Raw genomic sequence first — 12091 nt, forward strand, 5'->3', positions numbered from 1 at the left:
TTAGCAAGAAGTCAAGTCCCCAACCCAATTTTCTTTCCTTCTTTTTTCAAACTAACAACAGTCTAACTGGGGTAATGGTTTTTGTCTCTTCCCTTACTCCCACCACCGCAACTATGGACATGGATACATACTCCTTTTAATTCCCATGATCACAGTTCTTGTCTAGGTCTCTGATATGCTCAGTTTCCTCATTTTCAATGCTGGCTTAATTAAAAGAAAAAAAAGTCATCCTCAAGGACCATTTGGTTGCATGGAACAGAAACCAGTCAAACTAGTTTAAATAAAAGAGGGAATTTATTAGAATAATACAGAGGTTTTTGCAAAGGTTCCAACAACTGCGAGGGGTCAACAGCTAGAATCACGCCTTTCTGAAGGACAGAGTATGCTGTAACCACAAACTTCTAATTCTGGGTTCTGCGCCATCAGGAAGAGAATATCCTAGAGGACAGTTCTCCTTGTATACTGCATAAGGGACTAGAATGTGGATTCATTTCTGCTTGCTTTTTGATCCTTATAGTCCTTTATGCTGGCCTCAAACTTGTCAAGCACATGTTGGCAGACACTCATGAGCTCATTCAGGCCTCTCTGAAATGGCTCAACAGCTGGAAGGGTACCTCGAGTCTGAATGCGTAAATTAATTTTGCTCTCTGAAGGATGGGTCGTAGTGTAACCACAAAATTCCACTTCCGGGTTCTTCATGATCATGTAACGTAGAGAATTTCCTAGGGTATGGTCTTCCTCGTGCAATACAAATGTCACACAGTGTCTATCTGTTCCAGCTGCCTGGACCATTTCCAGGGCTGTCTTCCTCTCGCCTTCAGCCATTGAGGTCTTCAATCCAGATATTTTTCTACACACATATTTTTTATAAAAATGAGATCATACTGAATATTGTTTTGTAACTAGCTTTTTTTCATTTACTATATCACATTGCAACGCATTATTATTAATATACTCCAGCTACATAGGATTATTCGCCTCTCATTTTCCTGCCTCCACAAACTCTATGAATAATTTATTGCCTCCAGTTTTTCCCTGCCCCGTTTGACCATCCACACTGGCCACAAGGGGAGTTTTCTTAGAAAAACACAAACTTAAGTGTTTGCAAAAATATTCTTTGGTAGAGTCACAAGCGAGGGATAGGATTAGAATAGGATTGGTCCTACTAGAGGATGAAAAGGGGGTTGAAAGGCATAAAAATCCCGATTGCTCTAGTATAAAAATAGAGGATACAGATGATCAATGTGCAGGCCCAACTACGGCTTCCATTTTGCAAGAGAAGGAAACTAGGAGAATGGAAGGTCCAGGAGTCAAGCGGGAGGGAGAAAAAGAGCTCAGTAGATGAGTGGCTTTAGGAGCAGACTGTACATAGAAGGAACGTGAGCCGTAGTTACAGGGACAGAGGCACCAGTACCGTCCTCAGGGAGCAGAGGCCCGGGGCGTGATTTTACACGCTGCTGTTCTAACGGGGATGGGCAGTTCGGATACTTAAGTCTGGTCTCCCAACTTGTCTTCCCTCCTTAATAGCTAGCGCACCTCTCAGTCTCTCAATTGAAACATTCATATCTCCTCCCCACCTCTCTCTCCATGATTCTTCTCTGCGCCCCGAGTCAGGCCCCGACTGCCAGGCCGGGCAGCGTGCCCCTCGGCCACCCGCTCCCCTTGGGCGCGGCCCGCTCCGCCCGCCTCCTCCTCGGCCGTTACCTCTCCAGCTCCTGGTCCTCTTCCATCGCTGGGTCGGTTTCCGGATCCTCAGGTGGTGCTGGCGGATCGGGGGTTCTGTCCCATAGCGCGAGGCGTGGAGGCGAAGCAGGAAGGAAGGACAGACCGACGGAAGGCGGGGAGGACGGAAGGAGGGAGGAGGAGCCGCAGCGGCGCGGCAGGGCCCAGCCGCGGGGCGGGGCATCAGGCTCCGCCCCCAGGCCCCGCCCCGACAGGGGGTGGGCGGTGGCTCGCGGCCCGGCGGCTCACCTGGGCGACCAGGCGAGGCCACTCACGGTGGGAGGGGCAGGGGGTGGGGCCAGCGCCGCTTTACCCCCAGGCCCAGACAGGTCTGCGGGCGCGCCAGCTCAACCCTGGTACCTTTCCCCAGGTGATGGCGAAGGAGCGGGGCCTTACCTGCCGCCCCCAAATCACTTCCCTTCCCAGTGGCAAGGGCGAAAGAGGCCCGACTCCCCCACTGGGGCAGTGTTGATCCAGGATGGCCCTTCCTGGGACCCCGGCCCTCCCGGGCCTTTTGTGGGACGACAGGCTTAGGCTCTAGTCGGTCAACACACCTTGAAGAGGGAGGGGGTCACGTGCAAGATGAGTCACGACAGAATACGAGGGTTGAAGGCGGTATTTGTCTCACCGGGGACCTTGCAGTTGCATTCTCAACTGGGTCAAAAAAGGGCAAGAAAGAAATGTCTTTCTCTTGGGGGAGTGAGAGTTTGGGAAAAAACTGTTTCCCACCTCATCCTTTTCGTCCTAGGATTCCTTCTACCCCCCAGAGCGCGTCCTCTCCGGCTGTGGACTTCCTTTTCCCTTTACCCGCTGTGGCTCCTCAAACCTCCTCACCTGCGGAACCCGCCCTCACCTTTGTTCCCAGGTGCCCAGCCCCCGCCTCGGCAACCTTTCGACACCCAGACTCGCTCTCCGCCCAGCTCCCAGCGTCCTGGCCCTGGCCACGCTCCCTCAGGTGCGCTTCCTCTCGAATAGGCCCTTCTCCCCTAGCCGCCGGCCCCGACCCTGCCCCACTCCAGCTGTCCAGCTGTCCTGCGCAACTACGTTTCTGCTTCCCTGCGCCACCTGTTCTCCTAGCCTCCCCCGACCCCGCCCCGCCATTCCTCTGAATGTTCACTCCTTCCCCAGCAGTGCCACTCCCGGCGGCGGCCCGGGGTGCGCACAGGCACCTAGCCCCCGGGGCTTCCGCAGGGGAATCAGGCGGGCGGCGGGGACAGCCCGGGGCGGGTGGGGGAGGCGGGCGGCGAGGGCGGAGTGGTCTCACTCTAACCCAGGAGTGACGGGCCCCTTCTGGCCCGCCTCCCGAGCTCTCGGATAGGTGGAGCCGCCCTCTGGTCCGCCCACCTCCCGCCCTGTGCTACCTCCGATTGGCCTGGCTGCGGGTTGGGCCGCTCGGCCTTAGCGCTGGCCCCCGGGAAGGCAGCAGGGGCGGTTGAGAAGTGAAGTCTTGGCTGGAGTTTGCTTCTTGCCAGGAAATCCGCGGTGGCGGCGGCGGCAATTCTCGGCGGAGCGGAGCCGGGCAGGCTCTCCGCTCCCTCAGCGGGCCGCGGAGAGCGGGAGCTGGTGCCGGGCAGCGGCGCCAGGAGCCCGTGCGCGGCCCGGGCAGCCGCGCTTTCCCAGTGAGTAACTTTGCCCTGCGCGCCCTCTCGCCGGCTGCGGGCAGCCGCCTCAGGTGCGGGCGTCGGCTGGGTGTGGAGGAGCGCCGCGCCCCGGGAGGCGGCCGGAGCGGCGCCGCAGCTGGTCCCGGAGCTTTGGTCGTCCGCGACTGTCTTCGCTTGCCCGGGCTGCGGGGCTGGCGTGGACTCCGGTGTGGGGCTGGTCGGGGAGGGAGAGTCGGCGCCCGGTGCCCGCCGCCTGTAGGAGCCCTGGAGGCAGGAGGCCTCCGGCTGTTAGCATTTGCTGGTTCCGGCCACCGCGGTGCAGATCTTGGCGTCGTTTGCTTCTTAAGGGAAGGGAGAGGTGGGGTGAGTGTTTAAATTTCCTGTGTGTGTGTGGTGTCGGCAATGCGAGTGGCACTAGCTGCCTTTATCGGGTTTTGTTCCTCTGCAAAGGGATAGGGAGAGATCGTTCCCTCCGCCCTAGCCTGTTGCCTGTGAATTCTCACCTTTCTGTTTAGGCTGGAGAGGGTGGGAGATAGATTTGACATATTCCAGTGGGTAATTTAAAAATATGAATCTTGATTTGGAACCAGTTGCACACAAAGCATCGTTCAGGAAATACATCACTCGCTTTTCAGAGCTTTATGCCACGTTTTAAACAAGGACTTTTGACTCATGTAGTGTTTCTTCTAGTATTTCAGTTTACGTTGAGTTTATGAACCCAGACGTTCGTTTGTGCCAGGAGCTAAAGTACACTTATGCATGAGCTTTGCTGTATACGTTATCCTTTTTAAAATCACAGAAATCAGAAACAAAGTTGAGTGAAGAGCGGTGGCGGTGCAGGAGGAGGAACACTTGTGAGCTCCAGCTTATTGGAACTGCCTTTAAGAATTTCACATTCTTGGCCGGGCGCGGTGGCTCGAGCCTGTAATCCCAGCACTTTGGGAGGCCGAGACGGGCGGATCACAAGGTCAGGAGATCGAGACCATCCTGGCGAACACGGTGAAACCCCGTCTCTACTAAAAAATATAAAAAACTAGCCGGGCGAGGTGGCGGGCGCCTGTAGTCCCAGCTACTCGGGAGGCTGAGGCAGGAGAATGGCGTAAACCCGGGAGGCGGAGCTTGCAGTGAGCTGAGATCCGGCCACTGCACTCCAGCCTGGGCGACAGAGCGAGACTCCGTCAAAAAAAAAAAAAAGAATTTCACATTCTTGCGGCAATAGTACTTACTTGTAAATTGGCCTTCTTCCCGGGACAGATTTTGATATTTCTTTTGCATGTACTTCGATGCAGCACTGATGAAGCTGGATCTCAGTAGATCAATTTTATTTACTTTGCTAGGTTTGATTCCCACCCCCACACCTCTTTAGAAAATGGACTTTGGCAGGTAAAGAAGGAAGCGGGAATCTGGTATCCTTTTTGGCTTGTCAAAGCTTTGTTGAGCCGTGAATAACAAAGTTTTGGCTTTTTAAGCTTGTCCAAGTCCCACATGTGAGTTTTCCCATGGGGTAAAAGTAGGCCAAATGAGAACCAAAGTAGAATAACATTACTTTTAATTCGGCCCACTTGTGTGTTACATTCTCCATATATCTTGTTGCTCTGGTCTTCTCATCAACTTTGACATTTTTTCATTATTTATTCATTTCGCCACTGATAAAGTACCTACTGCATGCCAGCCATTGATGGCAGGGGTTAGTTCTTGCCCAGAAGTTTTCTCATTTGGAAACTGATCCATGCCTTTATCCCGCTAGTTACCCTGAAGTAATTTGAACTTAGGGAGCACTTCTGCCTGGAGACCTGTAAGAATAGGTGTCACATAGGCACCTAGTCTTCAGATTGATTTGGGATATCGTACATTGTAGGCACATAGCACGCAGGCCACTTAAAAATACATGCATGTATCTTTGGGCTGTTGTATTGTGAGCTTTGCATATGGGCTTGTCTGGCCGAAGGACCCAGTGTCCAAGGTGGAAGTAGTAGTCAGGGACATGTATATTATTCATTTCGGAGCACTTGGCACCTTTTCTTGCTTACATTGGTCACTAAAATATTTACTGAATTGACTTGAACAGAAAAATGAAGGATTTTGTATACCAGATTAAGAAATTTGGACTTTATCCAGTCAGTGATACTGAGCTGCTAATTTTAAGCAGGAGAATGTCATGATAACATTCGCATTCCAGAAAGATATCTGCAGCATCTGGAGGATGGTGGGCTTCCAGATGGGTGGTATTGAGACTAAGTTGGAGGCTGTTATAATGGAGGGGTTAAGTGCTCAGGGATTCTCTATTCAGATTACCTGGGGTGGAATCAGGCTGTGTCATACACTGAAACCTCTTTGTTCCTTAGATTTTTCATCTCAGAGTTTGGGGGATAGAACTTGAAAAAACATGTATATTACTTAGAATAGTGATTGCCACATAGTAAGGACTTAGTAAATGCTAGTGTGCTGGTAGTGGAAGGAGAAACGACATGGCGTTTAACACGTATGACTAGGAGGCTGGACCAGGTAAGTGACTAGATAGGCTTAAAGAGGGGAAGGATGAATCCTGAGTTGATTTCAGGCATTGATTGCCATGTACTGGGTAAGCTGGCTGTGGAATTAAAACGGGTCAAATTCTATTACTTACCCTTAGAAGTACTATCCTGACAGAACTTTGATTTCCTAATATTTGGGAAATGATTGTCATACCTGTTCAGTAGGGTTTGAGGAATTACGCATGTAATGCCTTTGGCAGGGTACCTAGCACATTCCAAGTGCTCAGTAAATATTAGTTGTTCCTTTAGATGATGATATTAATGAGCTAGTGAAATGTTGGAGGATATGAGAAGAAGCAGTTAAAAACAATTGATGGTAGAGGTGTGGAAGGGGATATAAGTTCAGTTTTGGACCAATCTAAGGAGGTGCTAAATGGATGGTTGAGAGATCCATGATGCAGTTGTTGGATAGTTGTGTCTCACAGGAGCTAGGAAAGAAGAGAAAAGAAAAAAAAAAGAGTTCACAGAAAGCCTTTATGGGTGTGGTAAGCTTTATGGGAGATTTAGAGGAAGGGGAGGATGAAGGGGTTCACAGTGGAGCAATGTCAGAAGTGTTGACATTGAATATTAGGCATTTCTGTCCTTAAAATACATTTTGGCCACCATCAAAGAAAGAAGGACTCCAGGCTCTTGTAATCTGGTTGGCTCTTCGGCCTTCTCCCCTTCTTCTTTCTTTCCTTTCTGATTGCCACCCCAAAATTCAAATATCTTTAAATTGTATTATGAAGAACTATTTAACTTCCCCTCCTGCTTACAGGGCCACAGTTCACAGGCCCACCTTCCTCTATCCAAATGCTTATAGGTTTTTAAAAAAGAATCACAGGTCTCATTTCATAGGTTCTCCTCTGTCTAGGAAGCGGTGTTGGTTGAAAAAGTTATATGTATGTATCGTGCATGTAGAATTTGAAGACTGGGGCAGGCCTACCTAAATTGAGCCTGTTGGAGGGCCTGAGAGTTTTACAAAACACATCCCTTTTAGCTTTCCTGGCGTGTGTTTTTTTTCCTCAGAAAATACAAAGCAGTAGGAAAATCTGTGATTAGTAAGTTATTTTGTTTGGTTGGATTCAGAAAAGGTGGCTATTTTGTGTATTAGCCTTCTGAGAAGTTATTAAGAGGAATTTTTTGACCAGCCGCAGTGGCTCACACTTGTAATTCTAGCACTTTGGGAGGTCGAGGCGGGTGGATCACGAGGTCAGGAGTTCGAGACCAGCCTGGCCAATACAGTGAAACCCCGTCTCTACTAAAAATACAAAAATTAGCTGGGCGTGGTGGCAGGTGCCTGTAATCCCAGCTAGTCAGGGGCCTGAGGTGGGAGAAATCGCTTGAACCCAGGAGGTAGAGGTTGCAGTAAGCTGAGATTGTGCCACTGTGCTCCAGCCTGGGTGACAGAGCTAGACTGTGTCTCAAAAAAAAAACAACAAAGGAATTTTTTAACAAGTAAGTGCTCATGACTTACAATAATAAATTGTCCTCTAGTTGGTATGCTTTTAAAGAAGCAGGTGTTATAGGTTCTATCCTTTAGAATGTATGCTTCCTAGAGCTGGGATCCTATCTATTTTGCTAACAGCAGAATCCCTAAGTACTTAAGCAAATATTAATGTATTGTAAACCAAAAATAAAATTCTAAGCTCCCCCTTCTTCCCAGCCATCTGAATGAACTTCCTCCTCAGCCAGGGGTCTTTTAAAATTTAACCTGAGAGACAGTTTCAGGCCACGATTGGGAAGTGGGGGTCGGACATGACCTGTTATGCCTCTCTGACGTTAACATTAACATAGACTTTAAGTCCGGTAAGAAACATTTTACTACAGCCTATTGAAGCCTACTACCTGAAGGCTTCCTCTGAAAGTAAGAACTTGAGTCTCCACAATCCTTTGTCTTAACCCAGACATTCCTTTCTGTTGATCCCAGGGCTTTAGACAAACTCAACCAACTGGCAACCAGAAAATAACTTAAATTTACCTATGGCTTGGAATGCCACTCCCCCTAACTCCCCCCACCCCACCCGCACTCCCTGCAGTTGCCCCACCTTTCTGGACCAAACCAATGTATTTCTTAAAATTTTTTGATTGATGTCTCATGCCTCCCTAAAATGTGTAAAACCAAGCTGCACCCCCACCACCTTGGGCACGTGTTCTCAGGACCTCCTGAGATCTGTGTCATGGGCCATGGTCACTCGTATTTGGCTCAGAGTAAATCTCTTCAAATATGTTGCAGAGTTTGACTCTTTTTGTTGACAGCATGTGTTAATGAACAAATTGGATCCAAATTGGCTTTGATCTGGCTTGGCTCACAGACTTCTCCAAATCTTTGAAACAGTCATTGGTCAGAGGAAAAGCGAAAGAGAATTGATCCAGTGAGGAAGCTTGAAGTGTTTCATGTTCTTACAGGAAGATACAGGAACTGTAACATTGATGGCTTATGATTAAACTATTTTATAGAGATATAGCTTTGTTCAGAGGTAAACTGACAATAGCCACGTCATAAATTTGTCCTCTCTTGGTTATTTGTAAAACACCAGGGCAGAGCCGCTCAAGTCTTGATAAAGATAGCTGGAAAGATAGGAACAGAAGTGTTGTGAAGGATGGGATGCAAGCATAGCTTATATGTTTAATCTTTCCAGCCTGGGGATTGAGGAATGATAAATTTGACAGTCACTTTACCTCAGTGGAGAAATTATGCAGGGAAAAATTATTTTTTCTTAAAAAATTAGGCTGAGCAGGAGAAATGAGGAATAGAAAATAGGCAATAGACAAGTAACATACTATAAAACAATTCTTGTGTGTCCACTTTAAAAGCATACCACCTTCATATGTAAAACAAATGAGGGTTTACTTTTTTTTTCTTGAAAAGTAATTTTAGAATTATTTTAAATAACAGATTGCTCTGAAGTATGTAATAGGGGCCAGTGTAAAAAGTGTTGATAGCCAAGTTTCGAGGGCCTATGTCTTATGTAAAATAAGATGTGTTTGGCTATAGTAAAGCTTCTGTGATGTTGTGAAATATATGTTTGGTCTTTCTCGCTGTTTCCTGGCATACAGCTCTCAAATTCCTTGGAATCTGCAAAGTGCTAAGTGTCTTTGTATGCTGATGAGTTGACTGAACGGCTGGCAGCCCCTAGGTAACTTCAAGATGGGCCCTGGTCACTGGAAAGACTGGAGTAGAGGGTTAGAACTGTCAGCCCTACCACCAACCTCCAGGGAGGGCAGAGGAGCTGAAGGGGAAGCTGATCACCAATGGCCAGTGATTTTCACCAACCATAGCTATGTTATGAAGTCTTCATAAAAGGCCTAAGAGGACAGGGTTCAGAGAGCTTCTGGATAGCTGATCACACGAAGGTTCCTGGAGGGTAACACGCCCCCGGAGGGCATGGATGCTCCGCACTCCTTCCCATACCTAAGCCCTGCGTATCTCATCTGTATCCTTTGTAATATCTTTTATAATAAACTGGTAACCTAAGTAAGTGTATCCTTGAGTTCTGTGAACTGCTCTAGCAAGTTAATTAAACCCAAAGAGGGATTATGAGAACTCCACATTGAGGCCAGTCAGAATTTCCTGAGGCCTGCACTTGCGACTGGTGTCTGGTGGAGAGGGGAGCAGTCTTGGAAACTGAGCCCTCAGCTTTGGGATCTGAGGCTATCTCTAGGTAGATAGTGTCAGAACTGAATTGAATTAGAGGACACCCCGCTGGTGTCCACTGCTTTGTGTATCAGGTGTGGGGGTAAACCCACATTTGGACATAGAAGTATTCTGTATTGATGACTATTGTGTTGAATAAGAGAACAGAAAAAACACTTTTGAGTGTGTTTTTATTTCCTCTCAGTTTCCAAGGCTCTGTTTGGCTATTAGTTTGTTTTACAGATAAAAAGTAAAGTAAGTCTGGAAAATATTTATACCTGCCACCCCCTTCCCCATTGGGATTTCGGCTGTTAATCTTAAAGACTTAATTGTTTGTGAGAACGCTTATCATTTAGACCAATAAATAATTACTGAACACATAACTTGGAGACCTTTACTTAAATCTTATTTCAGTACTGTGGCTTTTTCTTCTGTAGCTGCCCGGTGGGTTCTTCCTGCCTACTGCCCGGATAGAGCCAGTTTATCAGGGCGGGGCATTGCAATAGAGAAAGAGTTTTTGCACACGTAGATCTTGCTAAACAGAAGACTGAAATTTTATCATTACCCAAATCAGCCTACCTGAGCATTTGGGGGCTATTTTCAAAGGTAGTCTGGGGGAAGGGGTGAGGTGGCTAGTCAGTGGGTGCTTGCTGCTGATTGGTTGGGGGCACAATCATAGCGGTGTGGGAAATGGTCCTCTTATGCTCTGAGTGGCTTCTGGGTGAGGCCACTGGAGTGGTCAGTGGGTCCAACCAAAAAACCTGAACAGATACCTCAAAAGGCCAATCTTAGGTTCTCCAGTAGTGACATCTGCAGGAGTAATTGGGAACATTGCATATCCTGTGACCTCTGGAATAGTGGCTGGCAATTGTTTATGTCTACACCTTAGCTGAATTCAGGTTCCTCAGTTGCCTAGTTTGGTGGTCCCTCATTAGCTTTACAAAGGCGGTTGAATTTTGGGGACGGGCTGTTACCATTTAAACTATAAACTAAATGTCTCCCAAAATTAGCTTGGTTTTAGGCCAGGAATAATTAAGGGCAGCTTTAAAGCTAAAAGCAAGAGGAGAATTGGCTAAGATCTCTCCACTGCTGTAATTTTTTCACTGATGTAATTTTTGCAAAGGCAGTTTTACTTATATGTGATTTTTAACATTTGAACTTTGACTTTCAGTTTAGTTGTATTTAACAAGTATCTAAGAAGTGCTGGGCTTGGATGGCACATAAAAGATTGTCTCTGCCCTTGTGGAATTTAAATTCTTAAAAGACATTTTCATTCGAGGAGTTAATCATTTGTAGCTGGGTAACCTTTGCTTCCACTGTTTTTTTGTTTTTTTTGAGACGGAGTGTTGCTCTGTCACCCAGGCTGGAGTGCAGTGGCGCAATCTCGGCTCACGGCAGCCTCCACCTCCCAGGTTCAAGCGATTCTCCTGCCTCAGCCTCCCGAGCAGCTGGGATTATAAGCACCTGCCACCACACCCGGATAATTTTTATATTTTTAGTAGAGATGGTGTTTCATCATGTTGGCCTGGTGTCGAACTCTTTACCTCAGGTGATTTGCCCATCTCGGCCTCCCAGAGTGCTGGAATTACAGGCATGAGCCACCACACCCAGCCTGCTTCCACTGTATCTTAACATTCATTTGGCACCTTGTCATTTCCCTAAATTTTCCATGTTAGAAAGCTTAAACTTACATATCCTGTCGTTGGACCTCAGTCTCTTCTCCTGTCTTTCTAGCTCTTTCAATACCCACACTTTCTATTAGAATACCCCCCTCCCTCACCGCAACAGTGTGCCAGTCCTTCTGTTCCACCTTACCCTCCCCTCCCTGCTGCAGGGACACCTTTTGGCTTTGCAGAGCATCTCTATCCAGTTAGGAAGCCCATGGTTAAACACCTGGAATATGCTTCCCACTGGCACCTTTGCCTCCCTTGAACTTGTCTTTTGTGCTGTACCTGCCAGATAACGCCCCTGTTCAGATTAACTCTGCTTCTGTCTCCACATTGCTTTGGTATCACCAATTAAATGGCTGGTCCTCAATGCAGGGAAATGCCCCTTAACCCCCTGCCGCCGTACCCCTCAGTCAATTTGTAAATGTTTAGTCCCTACTGAGTGCTCTGACACTGAGCTAAGAATGCTGTGGTATCCTCATGGAGTTTACAGTCTAGAGGCAATTCAAGATAATATTCTGGATATATTGGGTTAAATAAAATATTAAAAATAATTCGACCAGGCATGGTGACTCACTTTGGGAGGCCAGGCAACAGAATCGCTGAAGCCTAGGATTCTGAGCCTAGCCTGGGCAGCATGGCGAAACCTGTCTCTACACAAAATTAGCCAGGTGTGCTGGCATGTGCCTGTGACCCCAGCTACTGGGGAGGCTAAGGTGGGAGGATCACCTGAGCCCAGGAGGTTGAGGCTGCAGTGAGCTGTGATTGTGCCACTGTACTCCAGCCTGGGCAACAAGAGTGAGGCCCTGTCTCAAAAATAATAATTCATTCACTTGTTTCTTTTTATTTTATTTTATTTTATTTATTTATTTATTTTTTTTGAGACGGAGTCTTGCTCTGTCGCCCAGGCTGGAGTGCAGTGGCCGGATCTCAGCTCGCTGCAAGCTCCGC

The 12091-nt window shown here is 47.7% G+C and overlaps 3 protein-coding genes across 5 annotated transcripts in view; 1 reads left to right on the forward strand and 2 right to left on the reverse strand.

Moving 5' to 3' along the window:
* LOC117098034 (protein POLR1D) overlaps positions 1-1915 on the reverse strand; it is a 45343-nt gene extending 43428 nt beyond the window's left edge. The window contains exon 1 of one of the 2 annotated variants that reach the window (XM_033236545.1): positions 1705-1915. In XM_033236545.1, the coding sequence (XP_033092436.1) occupies positions 1705-1730 (26 nt within the window). In that variant the 5' untranslated portion in view covers positions 1731-1915. The remainder of the gene's footprint in view (positions 1-1704) is intronic. The other variant, XM_033236550.1, reaches the window with a different exon arrangement.
* On the reverse strand, positions 273-2978 carry LOC117098020 (DNA-directed RNA polymerases I and III subunit RPAC2). Its single transcript, XM_033236541.1, has 3 exons — positions 2576-2978; positions 1705-2376; positions 273-850 (listed from the first exon to the last, which is right to left on the reverse strand). The coding sequence occupies exons 2-3, from the start codon at positions 1728-1730 to the stop codon at positions 475-477; spliced, it is 402 nt and encodes a 133-aa protein (XP_033092432.1). The 5' UTR covers positions 1731-2376; positions 2576-2978; the 3' UTR covers positions 273-474.
* A 160-nt stretch (positions 2979-3138) lies between these two features.
* Positions 3139-12091, forward strand: part of LNX2 (ligand of numb-protein X 2) — a 75881-nt gene continuing 66928 nt past the window's right edge. Inside the window, exon 1 of one of the 2 annotated variants that reach the window (XM_033236536.1) lies at positions 3139-3341. The gene's annotated coding sequence lies outside the window, so the exon portion shown is untranslated. The remainder of the gene's footprint in view (positions 3342-12091) is intronic. The other variant, XM_033236538.1, reaches the window with a different exon arrangement.

The sequence above is a fragment of the Trachypithecus francoisi genome, unplaced genomic scaffold, assembly GCF_009764315.1.
Source record: "Trachypithecus francoisi isolate TF-2019V2 unplaced genomic scaffold, Tfra_2.0 Contig01461, whole genome shotgun sequence".
NCBI lineage: Eukaryota > Metazoa > Chordata > Mammalia > Primates > Cercopithecidae > Trachypithecus > Trachypithecus francoisi.

Bases quoted from the DNA above. Each gene is read 5' to 3' on its own strand.
- LOC117098020 (XM_033236541.1), bottom strand. From the start codon at position 1,730: ATGGAAGAGGACCAGGAGCTGGAGAG. The intron at 851-1,704 runs GTAACGGCCGAG...ATATGTGTGTAG, and splicing joins GAGGACCAGGAGCTGGAGAG to AAAAATATCTGGATTGAAGA.